The sequence below is a fragment of the Photinus pyralis genome, unplaced genomic scaffold (genome assembly GCF_008802855.1).
Source record: "Photinus pyralis isolate 1611_PpyrPB1 unplaced genomic scaffold, Ppyr1.3 Ppyr1.4_LG1, whole genome shotgun sequence".
NCBI lineage: Eukaryota > Metazoa > Arthropoda > Insecta > Coleoptera > Lampyridae > Photinus > Photinus pyralis.
The window spans coordinates 70,687,486-70,708,691 of NW_022170249.1; the positions used below are offsets into that span (position 1 = coordinate 70,687,486).

Sequence of the window (21,206 nt, forward strand, 5' to 3'; positions counted from 1 at the left end):
ACCTATGTTATATTAAATCTGAAGACTAAATATTTATCTTCTGTAAACTAAGGTCTCTATCTACTGTCAACGTATTATAGTGAGCTTTAAAAATGAATATAAATTTAATTTTAATTTTACAAATTCCCTATAATCTGTCAAAAGTTACTAAAAAATTGAGGGAAAATAGGACAGGTTCTAAACATTACAAAAATAGTTCCTAAAATAACTACCAAAAAATTGATCAAAGTTGATGTATGAAATGTTCAATTTGTTTGTTCCTAAAAAAATTATTACAAAAATAGTTCCTAAAATAACTACCAAAAAATTGATCAAAGTTGATGTATGAAATGTTCAATTTGTTTGTTCCTAAAAAAATTATTTAAAAATTGACTAAATAAGGGATCGTTACAAACGGACTTTAGTGGTTATAATCCAAGGATGCTATACTGTGCGATCAAAAATGAGTTGCTGTCGAGTCACCTTTGGAACTTTTGTTTACATGGGAAATTGTATTTAACTTGAACTTCCAAAGGCGACTCGACAGCAACTCATTTTTGATCACCCGTTATAATAATAATAATATATAATAATATATGATATAGCATCCTTGGGTATGTACACCTCGACAGTGCTATCACACACCTGCTCGCGTGAAAAGCTTAGGTAGAGTATTCCCCCCTTAAGGTAGTACTCATGAAGCGCTTCGTCTGGTTTTGATACCCGCATACCACAGCGTTGTATATAAGTATACAGTGGCACCACGCTCAGAAAGTCTCTGAGAGGGCGTGCCCGAGGGCGCTAGAAATTTAGACTGTACATTCTGATGCAAAACGTAAAAACACTTTAAGGGAATTACATACCTTATCAGATCGTAGATCCAAGCAATATCCGTCGAAAAAGACGGGTTTGTGTAAAACTGGAGACGGAAAACGCAAAATAAAGCAAATACAAGAAACAAAGTGTAAACTAAAATAACGTGTAGCGTCAACTGTCAAAACGGAATAATTAATAATTATGGCGCGGAATGTATCGCGTCGTTTTGCAGACTTTCTATTGGCCAGCCTGAATTATTTCAAAATTAGTTCGCATATTTTCCGTGGCTTTTCTGAGCATGGTGGCACTGTACAACTCTGTGCCGCAGACACAGCGATTGCTATAATTGAGACACCTCCTAAATCTTGATTTTCTTGATAGTTGACAGCTCACAGCTGTCAGTGTGAAGTAAACATGGCGTTTAAGTTTATTTTGCAGTGCGACATTTAATTTAATTATTTTATACAATATTTTTAATTAAACTTCGAATATTACACCAAAAGAACTATTATAAATGACGTCTGGAAAGGAAACGATGGGGTAAGTGTCTCTAAGGTTGTACAGCGTAGGAGGTTTGTTTAAAAAACTGTTTACCATTAACTTGCCCTTTTCTTTTATCTTATCCTAAAAGGCTTGTAAGTAAGCAAGGGTTTATTTAATGAACCGTTGTTGTTAACCTTTTTCTCTAATGTTTGTGATTTTACTTATCTAAGCTTGGTATGTTAGCAACCACTCCCTTTTTCACATATAATTTTTAGGGAGCAACCCATCTTCACCTGTAAGGCTCACGTATTCCACATTGATCCGAAGACTAAGCGCTCATGGATGCCGGCGTCAAGTACAGCAGTTAACGTATCATTTTTTTATGATTCTTCTCGTAGTTTATATCGTATTATAAGTGTAGAAGGTTCTAAGGCCGTAATCAACAGTACTGTCACCCCAAACATGACATTTACGAAGACTTCTCAAAAATTCGGCCAATGGTCAGATGTACGTGCAAATACTGTGTACGGTCTTGGATTTTCTTCCGAATCTGAACTGCAAAAGGTTATTTTTGTTTACATTCAATGCACGCTAACTATGTACATCTTATTTTAGTTTATTGATAAGTTTAATGAAGTGAAAGAGGCGACCAGAACTGCAATTAGCAAAGTTACTGCGAATGGCGCTGCTACACCTGTTACAAGTGCCAATGCTAGTCCGATCACTGCTAGGGCAACTAATGCTGCACCGGATTCGACAACTGAAAACTTGCTGGAACCGCCAGGTAACTGCTCTGTTATCAACATAGATAAGACTATTTATATACAATGAAATAGGTACAGAAGTTATCTAAAGTTTATTCATTTAAACAAGATCCGAGTTGAAATCTTATATTCTTGGGTGCATCTTATCTTTTGTATTAAACCTGACACGCTTTACTATGTTTCTATTTTGCGAACTGACCAAATTATTTAAATGGTTTGTCTGATAAAATTCGTTCCACATTCAAAAATAACACTTTATCTACTGTCAAATTGTTTATAAAATAAGTATTATATGATTGTTTTTCATTTTGAATACTCTTGTAATTTAGGTATGATGAATACAAGTAAGACAGACGAAGAGAATATGCTTCATTTGAGAAGTCACTCTTTATCTGGTGTCCCGGGTGGCGAAAGTCCTAGTCACCAGGCTAAAGGCGACAAGGCACCATATGGGCAAACAGTTGGCGGTGGCACGACAGCAATCGCTTCAGCTCAGCTCGATCCTGCACAGCTCAAATATGAAAATGATAGGCTCAAATTGGCTCTTGCACAAAGGTAGGATGGTTAGAAAGTCTTTCTGAATGTCTGTTATTACACTTTTTTGACTTAAGAGTCTCCAGTAGTAGCAGGTTAATTTCATTTAATAATTTAGAATTATTCAGCAGTGACTAATTTTCTATTGGTAGTTATTTAGTGTATGATTATTTGCGTCTTGTTAAGATTTTGATAATCTATTTGTTGCTGCGTGTAAGAACGCAGACAATGTGGAACTTTTTGGATCCCAATTTTATGGTAATTAATTATTTTGTATGAAGCAAAACGATTTCTCACCTGCTGTTGGTTTTTATCAATTTTTGGGGCTTTCAGAAAAGCTACTTAGTGGTATCACAGCTTACTAACTATTGAGGTACACAACCCCGAGCGCCTTTGATCTGGCTTTCGAGAACCAAGCGAGATGGATTGGTGCTTGGGGTAAAAGTCTGGCCAGCATTAAACAGATTTTTATCATTAAAGTAGTGTGACCTGACAGTACTGCAGTGGGTGATTTTTGAGCTGTATTGTAATCTGAAAGTACAATTTACTTGTGGTGAAAGTTTAAAATTCACAGTACAATAGCAAGTAAGGTAGTTTAGGTTGGCTATGTACATCAATGCAGTCTTTTACCCCAAAAGGTGCGGCTAAGAGTTGTGTAGCGGAATAATAAGTAAGCTCTGTTGGTAATTTTACAAATAGATAGGTTTTATTTTGTCTATTGTATTCATGGTAACTAAGACCAATCAATAGAAATCGCTGACGGCAGAAGCATGTCATTTAAAAATTCTGAAAAATATAATTTAGGTAATATATAATCATACAAATACATACATCAATGTAATCAGGAAAAAGGAATGAAAAAATTTGACGTTAAAATATACAGGGCGTTGCATTAAAAAATACTGACTTTGAGTAAAATCTTGGAAACATTTTTTTACTACTCCACTGGCTTGTGCGTAAAAATATCTAAAATAGGCAGTCTAACTTTTCGTGTTCATCCTGTATCTCAGAAACAAACATAGCTAGATTGATTCTGCATGTGGTATTAAAAGTGTCACAAAAAAGTAGCTTCGGATCACAAATACTGGAAGTCTCTATTTTTAAATAATATACAGGGTGTCATATATATAGAATTGGTCACTGCTACATGACGCACTTTGTGTCTATGTTTTAGTTGAAAAAATACCCAGCTTTTAAAATGAAAAATTACCTTAAATTTTAAGGCTCATATTGATCATGTTTTCGAATGTACTTATGCTGCGGTTATACAATCATTATCACATTAGGGGCCAATTGCACCGTCAAGATTAAGTATCCTTTAAAGTTAAGGATAACTTAAATACCATAGCAACGATTGTCTTAATAATCGTTGCCATAGATTTTAAGTTCGACTTAACTTTAAGCAAGGCTTAATTTTGTTGGTGCAACTGGGACTTAGTCATTCAGAGATAGCCAATAGAAACAAAAGTGCGTCACTGACCAACGAAACCATACATTTGTTTCTATTGGTTATTTCCAAGGCTCTTTCTATCTAGTGATAGTGAACTAATGATAATGATTGTATAAATCCACCATTATTATCGAATTATGATCATTGGACTACATCGGCAACAAACAAACTTTCTGGTTAAAATTTGAGTTCGTAAAAGAGATTAAAAGCAGATGCCGCCTAACCCCCAGGGGAATGGTCCTAGAGTCCTGGATTTTTTTGCACTAGGTAGCCTATACCTTGAAAGAGTGTGCCAGACAGCCATCTAATTTCGCGCCTTGGGGGAGGGGGGGTCATGGATTATTTCCTGAGATGCTGTTTTAGAAAGTAAAGTGCATAACATGCGACAATAAATTTGTCTCAGATTTTGCTATGCATGCATTAGGGGTGCCAAGTAAATTTTTTAAGAGCAGGGAGTGATACACGTTCTACCCTTCATGGTATTCTAATTATAGGTTTCAACAAAAGGAACTATAGTCAATAGAGGGAGGTGGAGAGACTGGTTTTCTCCCTCATGGTACTCAACCAACCATAGTCCTCTTTCTAGACTCCTTATCGTGATCGGATATAATTTCTTATATATTATAAGAACAGATCGTTGCAGGAGGGTACTCACAAAGGGCGATTGGGTCGTCTGGAGGAAATATATTGATTGGTGTTGTCAAAACTTTAAAAGTGAATATCTCCAAAACAGTTTGTCGGAGAAAAGGCAAAATGAATCGCCTGGACGAGATATATCTATTGGTGGTTTGAAGATCGGAATATCAGGACAATGTCAATGTAATATCTGCTATAAAATAAACATTGTTTAATCATGTTTACAGCTTTTCAGGCAATTATTTCAAGTGAAACAAAGGTGGCTCTTTAGCGCATTTTAGACCATACAGTACATGGACTGCTATTAGCCCTATACGTTCCATACAAAATGGGTGGCCACGGATAGGCGGCACTGTAAGACGTGCGTATGTGAATCTCAGGGTAAACTAGACATGTAAACAGGGCCGGACTGGGTGGGTAAGGGCCCCGGGCGCTCCATGTCCAAATGGCCCCCAAACTTATGGACCCCCCCCCCCAAAAAAAAAAGAAGACGAGGGATTTGCAGATTTTTTTAAATTGTATTTCAAACAACTTGCTGAACAGTATTGAACATTAAATTAAAGGAGATGGCGCTGTAATTCTAATGACGTATTGGCAAATTTATCAATTAATTTATCCTTCTCCAAATTTAAACTAACAATACGCTCAACATTTACAAACAATAATGCTTCAAAAATTCACTGACCCATAGAAGGCCCCATCCATGGTCCCCGCTGGCGCGGGGCCCCGGCCGCTCCGGCGGCTTAGTGGCCTGGGCCAGTCCGGCCCTGCATGTAAACACCATTCGATCAAAATAGAAACTTAAGAAATTTTATAATCTCTCCTTGTACACTGCAACTGCTATAAACAAAAGTTCTAATATTAAAATTTCTGAATTTGAGAGACTCGGTGGCCTCGATCAACTTCCGAAAATTCCAAAAAATGTATTATACAACTTTTGATTAACACCTGAAATAATTCTTGGACACGAAACGGAAACAATCCGACAAAAATTTTATCTGGGTCGTACAATGGATTCGAATAAACACACATTTAATTGATTCACAATGACAAAAATTGATACCCAAACACATGAAATAATTTTTAAAAAATTTCATTGGCTCCAGTATTTAAGGAAACACCTCTCCATTATGATACGCTCAATTCTTTATAACACCTTATTTCTTCGTTATCAAAAAACACAACAAACCTTCCTATCGCATAGGACACCTTATCTAGATTGAGTAAATTACAAAAGCGATAAAATTTAAACAAGAATTACGCATTTACAGAATTTTTAAAACGAAAAACTGAGATACAAATTCAAATGAAACGAACCAACTCTGTACTTTCGTAAATAATCCGCCCAGGTTTACTAAATAAATTTAAATATTCTCATATACAGGATGTCCCGTCATTGTTTTTGGTATTTAGTTTAGTTATGATATGCTACAAATTAATAAACTTAATAATTTAAGATTAAGATGAATTAAGATTCAGAGGTTATGCTCCATCGAAATATGTAATAATGTACATGCTACATGCAATTCAAAATTCAAAAGCTCCATTAAAAAAATTAGATACGCATATGACAATGGTAACCTATACAGAAAACACCCTGTAAATATACTGACATATTGGACACAAAACTGATTTTAATTAAATTCGAAATAAATGACATATCGTTTGTTTTACATCCATTAAAAAACACTTTATGTAGATTTGTGTTCTATTTAAAAAATGTACCCTGTATAATTAAAAATATGTTTAAAATTTGCAGAATCGCGCAAAGTTTAAAAGTTTCGATCTCACCAACAGATACGTTTTGTCCAGACGTTCCATTTTCCTTTTGTGAGTACTCTTGTCCGACACTCTATATTCTCAAGGTATAAGGAATTAGATTCGATTGCCATAAGGGGTTGGGAAGAAGGGTGGTAGTTGGAAAAAATCAATTCCTTTTGTTGAGATAGTTCACCAAAATACCATGGAGGATAGAACCAGTTTTTAAAGTGCACACTCCTAAGAAATTGAAAAATTCTGCTAGATCGTTTTTGCCCAAAGGAATTGTGCTATAAACAAATTATTTCAATGTGGCGGACATGATTGCAAGCCAAATAAGAGAAGTAAATTACTGGGCACCAGTATCTATATCCTTGCTCCTGCACTTTTGGTCCTAAGATAAGTTTCTACCAAATGAAGTTAAATTTATTATTTGTAACTAATTTCGATAGGGAAACGCCAGAACGAATTGTATGATGATCATGAGTTGAGTATGGTGCTTTTTGGGTGATATACGCCCGTTCGGTACTCCATCTTCTTCTCTGAAACTGCTCACCAAATGCGTTAGTTGACATTGTGATGCGGTCGACTGTCCACTCAACGTGCTGACGACCATTTTACTAAATATGGAACTTGCAAGTTCATTTTAAGCAATTACCCAATTTAAAATAACCTATCCCCTTATCGCTTGTCGAAAACCGGTGTGCATTTTCAACACCTTTAGCGAATCGAGTGTTTTGATCACAGCCGGTGAAATGTGTACATTGAGATATGGACAGAACAATTAAAGGTTGTGGAGATCCGTTCTGAATTTCTATGCAGTTTAACACATTGAATAACTGAAGAAAGATAGTTTGGGAGCAAAGGAACAGATTTATGATAAAGAATGGTGGAGAAATTTAATTACACTTTCTTATTTTCTTTAACCGGAACAATTATCGTAAATAAAATTAATGATGAACTTGAAAATTGGTCATTGATGACCGAATGGGGTACAGTACAAATGTGGTTAATTGCTATGTCCAGACTAGTAACTTTTTAATTTCTATTAAAGTCAATTGTAGCTTAATTACGGCAATAAATTTGCATAAACGGTAATGTATGCTAAAACATGTAAGATTGTAGTTGTTTTCTCTCATTCCCGTTTAATTGAAGTCGTGTATGTCAGTGCAATGAAGCAAATAACAGTAAAAAGCGAAAGTCGAGAATCCCTTATGTAATATGTTATAAAGCTATTATTCTATCCATTCGCACATGGTCATGAAGTCCAAGTTGCATAACTTTGAGCAAACATTTATTTATAAATATGCACAGTAAAAAAATATAGTAATAGAATTTATAACAGTCATTGTTTATAACGTATACAAAGTATATAACACAATTCGAAATATGCCTAAATTAACATTAGTATTTAATAATGCCCTCCGTATCCGCCATCCAATTGACCATAACCGTGCACTGCAGGAGCTTGATGATGCGCTTCTCCTATTTTGTGTACAACTGCGTTAAATCCGTTGTGCTTGTCTGCTTTATATTCAACTAAGCGAGTGGTACCGTCGGCTTCCTTGAGAGAATAAGACCCTTTAACTTGATCTCCGTCACGTTCTTCGATGTGCTGCTTTTCATCGCCGGTGTGGGGATCGTGCACTGCATAGTTGAAGCTGTACTTGGGGTGAGCCTAAAACATACCATGAAGTTGTGGGTAACAATAGTGATACTATTACATAGTAGTCCTCGTGTCCATGTCCGGCGGCATACCCTCCATCGAATCCGCCACTAATATCATGTTCTAATCCACCACCATAAATTAGACCACCCCTGGCACACAAGGTTACTGACGCCAAGATCACAATCTGAAACAATAAACTCTATATATAATCCCTTTGGATGGCACAAAAACTAACCGCTAAATATTGAACCATTTTTTATTGATCTAATAACAAGGTTAGAAAAGCTGAAGTAACTGATATCATCCATAGCATAAAAACACTTTATATACAGTAACTTCCACCCGACGAAAACCCCCATCTTCTATTGCTTCCTTCCTAACTTTCTCTGTTAAATTAAGCAATTTTGTTAGAAATTATTCATATGTTATATTTGCTTGGTTTACTTCTGTACACCAATAAATTCTAGTGTAATAATATTATGGTCTACCTTAATTATAGATTATCTAAACTGATAGAGAACTACTACTACTACTACTACCTACAATGTTAAAAAGTGAAAACATTTTTTGTAGGAAGATTTGTGTATGTAATATTTACGGTCTGCTAGTTTTGCAAGGTGCAATATAATAATTACAGCTCTACATTTCCATTGATTAGATAATTGTTAAAGATGGACGCCGACATATTGAGGTGGTCAAATTGAATGGTAATTGTTTTTTAATTCACACACAATTAGTTACTTAGTTTTTCTTTTATGCACTACATTAATCTTTAGAGTCATTTCCTTTTGTTCAGACTTTGAAATTTCCATAAGGAATTAAATTTAAATAATTTAATGCTTGGTTCACAATTTCCTCCCTATGACCCCATTTATTTATTACGGGGTGTGAAAAAAAGTGAAATTTTATTTAAAGGGACCATGCGTGGACGCATTATTCTAAAGCTCTTGAATGTTTTACCAATGAAATCGGAGGTAAATAACATCTCTGTCAAAATATACAAGATGCCAGAGTCTTTAATTTTTTTTGAATTTTCTGTAAATCCAAAGAAGGTTTTTTTTCGGATACTCGTTGATTAGTATTTTAAACTACGCTCTTTTTGATGTAATAAAATTTTACACAAGGTGTCCAAAATTTGAGATATGACGTCACCAACTAATTTTTAAACGGCAACCTTAATTTTTTATGACGTCTCATGAAACGTATACGCAGTCATTTCAGGTACCTATGTCAAATTTAAAATTTTTAGTTCTTGTCTAATTTTTTTGACAAACTGAACAACAGTCACACAACAGTGGAAACGGCTAACTCCCCTCGTTCAAATGCGTCGAATTGCGATGTCACACTTTACACTTGTTTTTATAACTGACTTACCATTGTGATAAGACGCCAAAATGATACCTCAGATTCGACAAAAAATGATCTTAGATCATATATACATAGATATAGCCTCCCATTTACTTTCAATAAGGAGCTTCTGTGCCAACATAGGTACCTAAGAAAGACAGACATATATTTTGCACCGTAAGTAGAACACCGCACATGCGCACTAGTTTTTTGACACACTAGACTATCAAGAATTTAAAATGTGTACAGTGTGACTATGCAATATATGATAAATCTAATTATAAAACACAAGCAAGGATTTAAAGTGTTCCCAGTGTGATTTCATCACCAAATGTAAAGTCTTGAAGCTTGGGACCCGGCCAAGGATTTAAAATGTGACTGGTGTGATTTTGTCATCAAGTACAAATATAATTTTAAAGCACATTTTTTAATACTCAAGACCAGTAATAATTTCAAATGAACCTGGCATGAACTAAAATACGGTAAACCCCTTTATAAGGAAATAACACGCCACACGTCAATAAAATGCCGAGAACGTCAACTCAGTGCGCATGATCGGTATTCTACTGTTGGCTCTCTCTCACATATGTTGGCACAGATTTAGTGGCTGTAGGCTATATCTATGGAACATACAGGGTGGACCATTAGTGCGTGGGTGGACGATTGTGGGTTTATTAACGCGCATATTTGAAATTCATTGTGGGCGAATGTTTAACGACCCTTAAGGCTATAATCTAAAAATATTTTCACCGAAATTGCAATTGTTATACAGGGTGATTTAAAAGGTACCAAAAGGTAATAAATTAAAAAGGTAATAAAATCCTACATTTGATACGATAAAAAAAACTTGGTAGTTCCATTTAAAAAAATCAAGTTACCTTTGATTAAAATTTTGAAAATTGACGGAGTGATTTCTTTTAACACAAAAGAAGTTTAACTTTAGACGTTCGGCGTATGTTAGTACATTTAATGATTAGTACCACTGCAAAGTTACGGCCTTCTAACTTTTATGATAACTATCTACTTTTTGAAAAAACGACTCATTTTAGATATCATGTGTAATACATAAAGTCACACTAAAATTGACCAAGGAATCCAAATGTGTAATAATATACAGAGGGTTCCATTAAAAAAATGCAACTTTGATATATATCACCCTGTATAACAATTATTGCTGAAAATATTTTTAGGTTGTAGCCTGAAGGGTCCTTCAACATTCCCCCACAATGAATTTTAAGTATGCGCGTTAGTAAAACCAAAATCTTCCACCCACACACTAATGGTCTACCCTGTATAGGGTGTCTTAAATTGTATAGGATAACATGGCTATCTTTGTTATTATTGTACTTACAGATTCGGCTAAATTCCTAGAAATGCCAACTTTACTGTTAGTACAATTCGAAAAAATAAATCCAAATTTTGAGCTGTCTTTACAAGCGCGTTGATCTCTACTCGCGCTAGCTCGTGAGGAATAGATAGACAGGGTGTGCAAAAAAATTGGATAGAGTACCAAAGTACTCTTTTTCAAATAATGTGAAGGTAAAAAACGTTTCGCTTTATAGATCGTCCCCAAAATACGATTTTGTTAGTCGAGAGTGTCCACGTTGTTCACTTGTTTATTTTTCTTTGAAAAACCCGGATATCAAATTTTGTTGCGAATTTTATGGCACTTAAAGAATTTTGGATCTTTGGTTTGTTTGGAAAAAGTACTTGTTTGACCTTCTTCCTCACTACCATCAGCTGTGGCAGTTTGGGCGTTTAGCTTTGGTTCAGTCTGTATTCCATGTACACACTGTATACTGATAGTTACCGAAATAATAATAATTAAGAAGAAATACAAAAGCATTGGTTTTCCATCATGTATCTATCTTTCATCTTTCTGTGCACGCTAAAACTTCGTTCTTATGATACAATAAACGGGAAGACTCCGTACTACCTTGTGCATTGGTAATATCAGAACTCCAAAGTATATTGATAGTTATCAGATAACAATTTGTTAGAATCGTGGAAAATAATGTGCGTGTGTATCATCACTTTTCATGTAAGAAGGTCACCGTGCGTTAATATTTGATGTGGTTTAATTAGCAAGAAAGTGGAAAACTACTTAAAGGAAGTGATACCTCTGTACCTACAATTGGTGAATTTTATGAGGCAAATAATTATACCCTTGTACCGACTGTTACATTATTCATGTTGTGTGGCATGTTGAAATGTTTAATTAATGCTTGTTGTATGGAAATATTATAGTCCACTATTATTTACTTTACTATGATATTATTCTGATAACGGTTATTAGCAAACTGTCGCATTGTGTGATTTCATAATAAATTGTTTTTTTATTATTTTGTTTAAAGCTACACAAATCAAAAGCAACAGTACAGAGTGTCCTGTTTGAAGCAATATAGTGCACTTAATTTGGACTGTATTAATTGTGTAGTAATTTTTGTTTGGGCATCAGGTGAACCCATATTTAATTTAATTGGTATTAATATGTGTAAACAACTGAAGTATGACTATATAATATCACTCATTGTGTCTTTTGTCTTGTACAGTAACTGAGTTGTTTGGTATTTGTTATTGTTTTTCAAATTGGTACCGTCCTTAACCTAAAAGAGAGTTAATTGAAGTTACAAAATTAGTACAATTACAATTCCCATTTTCATTTCAAGCTTGAGTAAAGCATATTATTTATATCTTGCAAAACCTCAAATTTAACACAAAGAGAAAGCTTTTCTACATACTGTTAAGATATGTGATAATTTGGTTCCATTCAAAAATTGGAGCAATTGCCTGTGTTACATTAGTTACATAACAAGTTATCAGCGTTACTTTTTTCTATCTTGTCTAACGCGTAATCACATTTCAGTTCTGCTAATGCCAAAAAGTGGGAAATCGAACTGGCCACGTTAAAAAGCAATAATGCACGACTGACCAGTGCACTGCAGGAGAGCACGGCGAATGTGGACGAGTGGAAACGGCAGCTACACAGCTACAAAGAAGAAAACATGAGGATGAAAGCGAAATATCAATCAGATTTAGAAAACAGTAAAGGTACGTTAATGTATCCAATTAGTTCGTGACGACATATCAATTAGCATGGTATAAATTAAATGCATTTAGTGAATCAAATCGGCTATTATGTAAATCGTTATGAAACTGGGGTAACAGATGGTATATGGTCAATGAAACTGCTTATTTTATTTTGTTTATACAACCACACTGTAAACTATTTAAATTTAATGTAACACATCAGTGAAAGGAAACTGTTTTTTATGGAAAGAGGAAAATGATTGAACTAATTCTGTGCATGGTAGGTAGTGAATAGAAAAATAGACTCCTTTAGCAGTTAAACTTTTTAGAAGGTATGCTTGTCATACTTGCGGATCGCGTTGGAGAAATATCAACTGCACTTACGGTCAACAAGAGATTCCAGTTCTTGTAAATTGTACACCCTGTCTATTGCTCTTTTTCTGCGCCTTTTTCTTGTGTTTAAAAATGCACTTTGATGATGTGACTTATTTTAAAATACCTTTACAAATTTAATGTGCCTAGATTGGGTCACCTAATACTCTGTATCCATTTCTCAAAGTGATGTTTTAGGATTGTGAGAATCCTCACATCTCTATGATTCAAGTCAAAAGAAATCAATGACCAACCAACTGAAATTAAACATAATTGTTTATTAGAAGTGCGTTTTTTGTCTGTTGCTCATGGGTGAATTTATTATACAGGGTATTAATACTAAGTCGTTACACCCGAAAACTTCCTTACTTTAAGGACTATTGAGAAAAAACCAAAAATTTTCAAAACTATCTTTCAGCTATCTAAAACATTTGTATTTGCAATTATTTTATATTTTTTCAAATAACTAAATCGCGGTTGATCTTGAACTTTTGAAAACATTATAAAATCCCTACACCATCTACTACAACATTCATTTGTCCTAAACATTTTTTCAATTTCGATTTCCAAAATGACCTTCCTTCGCAGGATAGAGGAAGACAAACTGTGTCTTTCTTAGCAGTTGTGGAGGACAGAAGACATTTTTAGCAAAAGAAGGACAATAGTTTTGTTATGTATAGAAATGTCTTTTTGGCTCTTGTTTGCCACACTTGGGCAACACATGTTAAGTAACTTTGGAGGACTTGCTATGTTAGTGAGAGAGCTAGCAAACCATCTGACTGACCTGTTTCCCACAAAGCTAGAAAATTTTTAAATGGTGCTTTTAATATCAGTCAAGTAAGAAAATACCGTTCTGGCAGGCATCTCGCGGTTGCGTCATCATCCCTTAAATGTTTGAAGTTTGTAATGTACAGAGACTTGCTATAACTAGACTGCGCTTAACGTATCTAAGGTGTTGTCGAAACAGTATGCAACACACAATGCACCGCGGGGCAAAAATCGCTGAGATGATATGCAATATAATGAAATAAGCTGTTATTTTAGATGTTCCGTTCATTAATCATTCTCGTGATTAGCTCGAATTAGTGAACAGATAAATTTCTGTTGAGAATAAACCAATAAACTTAGGTTAACTTGTGCCTATCAACATGTACTGTGTCGATACATTTTTAAATAATATGCTGATTTTCAACGGATAAAAGTTTAAAGGGCCCATGGATCAGAGCCATGCGAAGAGAAAAATTTACTCCCACCATAGTGCATTTGCGGGGAATGAAACCGATTTTAGAAAGGTACCTACAAAGGTGTTAAACAATAATGCAATACCGAGCGTTTTCGACTTTCCCATTCACTTAAAATATCGTAGAAATATTATTCGACATCCTTTACCAGCAAGACAACGGCAATACCTATTTGCCTATTAGGTATAGACGTAACTAAGTACTTACTGGTACTAAGTATATTTCAGGTTTTGTTACAAGAAAAATAGCTAAGTCTGTTAAATGTTCCATATGTGCAGATGCGATATTCGCATCAGAGAGTCATTCAAAGCTTTTAACTAGAAAAAATCGTGGAGGATTGTTGCACGTATCAAGCGATGCATTAAAAATTTGCCAAATTGCTGAAAATGTGTTCAGGTTTTTCATTCAATCCACACCACACCGCGTTGTAAACAAAATGGTTATCAGCAGTCTAAGAAAAATAAATAACAGTTACAGCCCATTTGGGTCTTTGGATAGGCATATATTGAATCAAAATCCGCTAAATAATCATATCTTACTACTTACATCTTTAGTTTTAAGAGTATATTTTCTACTCTCAAATTCATTTGATGCCTTCTCAAATACAAATCACTATTCTACATTTGTTGTTTTCTCAAATACATTTTACTATTCTCAAATACAATTGTGACTTTCTCAAATTAACTTTATAGTTTCTCGAATAAAAGTGGCAAAGGTGTAGAGTAAGGCAGTTATATACCAATTTAGTTCAAATAAAATACCAATAAATTCGATTAAAACAGTTAACAGCTATATGTTATCTTTTTTTGCTACTAAAATTTAGAATAAACATGGCTAAAGCAAGCTGCAGAACGTACGTCTGCCCCGCGATGAACAGTTGGTTGCCTATCCTATCTTGACAACAGGCGTTTATAGTAAAATTTACGTTACGCTCGGTCTAGTTATAACAAGTCTCTGGTAATGTACCTTTTTGCGCGATCGGTCATTTCTGACTATTTACCATGGGTGTTTCCATGACAGTACGTAGTTGCTATGATTACGACGACGCCAAAATTACTTACCGATCTAAAAACAGAACAGCAAAAATACTTACAGACGCCTTTTTAAAAATCAACAGTCTTACATTACCTTTAATCTTTAATTATTGTTAGGTACATTAAACGTACAATTTGTGCTGTTGTTTCCTATAGCAAGACGCTCATAAAGTCATAAAGGAAGTGCAAAGCTAGTAAACTACATCAGACACATGCACATTTTTATGAAATTATTAATTTCAATTTTGACAAATAAACCGGTGACCTAGTGATGTACACCATACTACAGTGACTTTATAGAGACAGTGGCGACAACAGGGATCTCGTTTTTGATTGGTCGTTGGTTCCGGTCGCCATATTGGAGCTAAATTCCAAACTGGCCAATAGAAAACCTTCAAAACGACGCGGTGCACTCCGTGCTATAATTATTAATTATACTGTTTTGACAGTGTCACCTGTAATTGTCACGGCTTCATGTTACTAGTTTACACTTTGCTTCTTGTATTTGCTTTATTTTACGTTTTCCGTCTCCAGTTTTATATAAACTCGATTTTTAAAGACGCATATAGTTTGGATTTATTACGATATTATAAGGTATGTAATTCGCTTAGTGTTTTTAGATGTAAAAACTTGAATTAAAATAGTCGTAAAATGGAGCTGAAAAGAAAGTAAGATTAGTGTACCATTTTACCTATGTTTCCGAGTATATTTCAGTATTACATGTATTTTATGACGGTAAGCCGCTAACTTTATATTATCCACCACTTCACAAATGTAATTTCAGCTAGGCCTGACGATGGCCTAGGGCCGAAATCGATTACCTAAAGAAAACATATAACAATTATAAGTATACCGCTACATTCAAGTTTAATTTATTGCATCCTTATAATTCCAATGGAGTATTTCATCGATAATCTCTTATTTTAATTTCAGTTAAATTTATGTCATACATAATTTGCATCTGTCAGATAAATTTTAACTCTTTGATGAAAGTCGTAATCTTTTACATATGTCATCCATAGTAGATATGACTTATATACAGGGTGATTCCTATAGTACCTGCCACCGTTTGGGAGCGTGTAGGTGGTGCGTAGGGGAGTATTTTGATATAGGACACTTGGGGTCGGAAATCTAAAATAAGGGTGCCAGAGCCAAATTTACCTTCTGGAATTTCGCGCCTGTAGGTAGGCAACCCAACCGGCCGGCGGTGCACACGGAGCGATCTCAGGCGGCGATGTGTGGCTGACACTTGATCAAAATTTTGTTTAAACCCACGAAATCCCGTCTGCAACGACGCGTATCAAGTGAATAAACACTATGGCAATAGTATAATAATAGTTGGCTAGATGTAGGAAGTGCATTGAGAACAACGGTGGCCACGTTGAACACTTGTAAACGTTATTGCTTTTGACTGTCGTTTTCCCTCCTTCCCTCCCATGTCGCTTCCTCGCGCTAACTCGCTCTGCATCGCTCCGCGCGAAACGTCGGTCGGTTGGGTTGCCTACATACAGGCGTGAAATTCCAGAAGATAAATTTGGTTCTGGCGCCCTTATTTTAGATTTCCGACCCCAAGTGTCCTATATCAAAATACTCCCCTAGGCACCCCCTATACGCTCCCAAACGGTGGCAGGTACTATAGGAATCACCCTGTAGAATTGTACTCGGAATTGTACCATTTATTTATCAAAAGATTACAAAAAACACTATTTTGTGTTACAATTCCCATTCATGTTCAAATTTCCCCCTAAAATTTTCGCTCGAGTATGGTAGACAATTGTCTTGCAATAAATGAGATTCAACTGTAACCTTATGGAAGGTAGATTTTTGGTAAAAGTATTAGTACTGCAATTGTCACCAAGTAGAATGACTAGACAAGGGATTTTTACACATGATCCATCCATTTCGAAGTGGTATCTTGCTGTATGAATGTGATTATCTTTACTAGTGTTGGAGAAGGAGTATAAATAAGTCAATGGGCTTAATTTACAAATCTCATCTGATCTTAAAAGTAAGTGTGGATATTAATCCATTACTCCATAAACCTAGCAGAGCAAGGTCAGCAGAACACAAACCAACATATTGCATAATTAGGTGCTAATTAAGTGCCCTATTCCCGAATTAAATGCTCCTTTTTTTAAATTATTACATTTGTTGCCAGGTTCATATGAACTCAGCAGAACACTACTTCAAAAAACCAATAAAATGAAAAGTGAAGTAACTATAATTAGGTGCTAATTAAGTGCCCTATCCCCGAATTAAATGCTCCTTTTTTTTAAATTATTAGGTGCATGTTTTGCCAGGTTCATAGGGCACTTAATTAGCACCTAATTATGCAATATTTTTGATTGTGTTCTGCTGACCTTGCTCTGCTAGGTTCATGGACATTGTGGATTAATCCTGCTGGTTGTTGAATTGTGGACTTATAATGGTAGCATTTTTTGAGATCTGTTTCAATGAACTTGATTCTGTGGTAGTGTGCTGTGGGAGTATTATGAAGTGTCCATTACCTTTAGCACAGATTTACACATAGAACAGATTGCTAACCTTATGCATTTTATGGGAAACACATTTAGGTATACTTAAAAGCGCCCTCTATTGAGCAGCAGATAATGCACGCTTAGTGAAGTGACAGACGGAAAACGCCAAACGTCAAGTAGCGGAAAAACCGTTTATAGTTTGAAGACATTTTCTATTTGTAATCGGCAGTAATTCATCCGTTAACAGTGAATTTATTTTGGGATTTGTTTCGGACTAGTTAATTTGTTGCTTGCGAGCCTTTCGTTTGTAAGTTTCCTGTGAAGGACCTACTATATTGACGATTTTTGTGTCTTGCTTACCTACTGTAATAATCTTTGAGGTAGATAGTACCTATAGTAACATTTTTGCTTGCATGCAATAACCTCATCTACTCATTCTCATTGATCCAAGAGAACCACACCGCTGATATGTGTAATAATGGCATATTTACTTCACTGCAGTCCGTGCCACTTAATGGTGAGGTGCTATCCAAATCTATATTCCGCCCCATCGAGCGATTGTTCAAAAATAATGTCTTCAAACTAAAAACGGTTTTTCCGCTACTTGACGTTTGACGTTTTCCGTCTGTCACTTCACTAAGCGTGCATTATCGGCTGCTCAATAGAGGCCGCTTTTAAGTATACCTAAATGTGTTTCCCATAAAATGCATAAGGTTAGCAATCTATTGTATGTGCCTTTAGTAATGAATTTACCCACACAGAATTGTTTTCACCTTAACATCAGTGCACACTCTTTACATACAGTAGTGAACAAACAAACGAGAGAGCATATCCACAAATTGCATAACTTACACATATCTGTCCTTTAGAATTATACTTTTTCTGCCCTGTTTCATACCAAGCAATCTATTGATTATATACACTTTCTCATATGAACCTGGTAACAAACGAAATCACGGTTTCTGCACAATAGCAAAATCATTTCGCTATTGTTGATTACTAATCTAAATCCTGTACACTTAAAAACAAAATGTAATTAACACATACCTAGTATAAATAGTAAATACCTACAGTAATATACAATTCGAGAACCATTGTTAAGAATTTTTCTATTAGGCGGTGGAGACATAGCGGATGAACTTCGGAAAGAAATTCAAAATCTTCGACACCGTGTGGAAATGCTGGAATCGGAAATCGATACGAAAAATAAAGAAATTCAACAGCTTTCGACATCGCACAAACTCTCCGACGTCACGCAGGTAACGATTATTTAATAAAAAAAAAAATCCTTACAGCTCATAACGTTCATATGGTAGAGTCTCCAGCGAGAAAATCAGGAACTTCAGGCGACCGCGAAGTACGCCCAATCCGAATTAGAGGTAGCTTTAAGCGCGCACGAATCTCAGAAGCAGGTCTTGTTAACTTTAAATCAACAAATCGCCGCGAGGGTTCAGGAATTAGCTACTATCCACGACGAGATTAACACAGCTCTACAAACGTGAGAACCCTTCGTAACCGTATGGTGTTTTATCAAAGATACGCACCTATATTTTTTATATCTGTAGGTGTAAACCGCTAAAAAGTGATTGTTAAACAAAAAAAAGGGTTAATCGGTGGGTTATTGTTCATACTATAAACCGTGATGCATTTGTGTTGAATTTGTGCACAAAGAAAGTTATATTTTATTACCAGTGCACAAACAAAAGTATTATTCTCTGTAGTTAAAAATTGTAGATTTATAAGAGGGCACAAATTCTTCCGTTGAATTTCTTTTAAAATTTACAGTATTTACACCTATCTAATGTGTTGTTATTTATAGTTGAATTTTTTAATGTTTATGTGACCAAAGCCAAAGTGAAAGTATGTCAAAAATGTACCTCTGAGTATTACACGAGTAATTTATTTTTTGACTTTTTTTTAATTGTAACATTTTTACAGTAAGAGATGTATTAACTTTTTACAGCCTGCCTTAACTGTAGACCGCGGTTTTGTTGTGCAGACGACTAATTCTCAACATTCAAATAATTTATGTTCCTTCCGTACGGAAAGGATTGGTTGTGAAGAAAATGTTTCCGGTTAGATTGTTTGTTTTCAGATATTAATAAATGACAGACAATAATCTCGTACTGTATATATGAAATATACATACTTCAACAGCATGCCAAGATTTTGATGTGGTTTTCTGTTTCGCATTCCTCTATTGCAATGTTTAAATATGTCTAACAATGTTCAATGGATAAATTTACATTGTCTGGTTGTGCGAATTATTTAACTTTTTATTCATGTTCAACTTTGACTTCCATGTTTCAGTGTTTGCATTTTCTTTCAAATGAGCATTTTTAACTAAGTTTCGGATAAATAACTAAGAGTAAAAGTTATTTATTTTATCGTTTAAGCTAAGAGCTGCAATAACTGTTGGTACACCATTATTTGATAATGTGCCTGCTTATTTGGTTTTTAATACGGACATATTTGAATGTTGGTTCTAAATCTGATAGATTTGAAAATATGGTAGAGCAAATGTAATCTTTTGCATTGTGTACTGAAAAATTGGAAATTTTTCCTGTTATGTAACATTTACATAACATAACAATTTCCACACTAGCGTTTTTTCATTGTTTTTTTTTAGTGAAGGTAAATGACCGGCAATTTTTAAAAGTGATAACGATAAGTGACCACCCAGAATTTAAGTCATTTTTGCGGTCACTTCTAAATCTTGATCCAATGGGTTTTATATGCTGTATTTACTTTTACCTATCAAAACGACACCAAATACATGACCATTCAATAAATGTTTTGCCATTTAAATCAGACTTGTAAAATTATTAAGAAAACACAAAGTCAGCGTGCAAAATACACTTCACTCTGATTTTTATTTTTTATTCACATATTCAAAATAATACCCTTAATACTTAAAAGTTAAAACAAAACTTAAACACTGATAGACCGCCAACATCAGACATTCTTGGTGCATGACTCACATATTGAAAGCCACAAAATGTACAAGTAGTATATTTTTGTTTTTTGAATAGTTTTTTTGTATTATTTCCAGACCAATTGGGTCTGTTTTTACCATTTTTTACGGAAGAGCTTGGAAACACTTTGTTTTACTGTTTACTGTTTGAAAGTTAACATTTTGAGGTTAGGAAAATATTGTTGGTGAAAAAGCTGGGGACTTTTAAAAACGACCAAATTATTTTTAAGCACTTGTGGTCATTTTAGAATTATTATTATAGAATCATACATATTAAGCGTTTATTTGGCGGAAAAAGCAATGATTGAGTTATAATGTTATTCAAAATAACACTGTTGTTGTTTTTTGAATATTATGGGTGTTTTTCACTTTTAGAAACTTTTGAATTTTCCGAACCTTCCTGAATTTTTCCGAACTCTTTGAGTACACTTAATATGTTAATAGTTATTTTCCCTTCAAGTGCAAATTATAATTTGGTGCAAGAGTAGAGGCATAAGAAATAAGAATGTTTTTGGTTTCTTAGTTCTAGGTTAATTTAAAATGGCAGGTGATTATATTATATCTCTGAAAGTAGTCGAGATACAAGCTTTCAGGTAGGTAACATTTTTTAATGAATATGTGATCAAGAGGATGGCTAGGGAA

General features: G+C 34.8%; 2 protein-coding genes across 2 annotated transcripts; one reads left to right on the forward strand and one right to left on the reverse strand.

Annotated features, from left to right (window-relative positions):
- The first annotated feature begins 1,186 nt into the window (after nucleotides 1-1,186).
- Nucleotides 1,187-20,916, forward strand: LOC116175754 (homer protein homolog 2). Its single transcript, XM_031494041.1, has 7 exons — nucleotides 1,187-1,335; nucleotides 1,554-1,842; nucleotides 1,894-2,062; nucleotides 2,372-2,597; nucleotides 12,303-12,487; nucleotides 18,707-18,849; nucleotides 18,907-20,916. Exons 1-7 carry the CDS (start codon nucleotides 1,310-1,312, stop codon nucleotides 19,090-19,092), a joined length of 1,224 nt encoding a protein of 407 aa, XP_031349901.1. The 5' UTR covers nucleotides 1,187-1,309; the 3' UTR covers nucleotides 19,093-20,916.
- LOC116175764 (cuticle protein 19-like) lies at nucleotides 7,743-8,826 on the reverse strand. The gene is made up of 3 exons (XM_031494051.1): nucleotides 8,325-8,826; nucleotides 8,145-8,273; nucleotides 7,743-8,098 (listed from the first exon to the last, which is right to left on the reverse strand). The coding sequence occupies exons 1-3, from the start codon at nucleotides 8,340-8,342 to the stop codon at nucleotides 7,832-7,834; spliced, it is 414 nt and encodes a 137-aa protein (XP_031349911.1). The 5' UTR covers nucleotides 8,343-8,826; the 3' UTR covers nucleotides 7,743-7,831.
- Nucleotides 20,917-21,206: the final 290 nt, after the last annotated feature.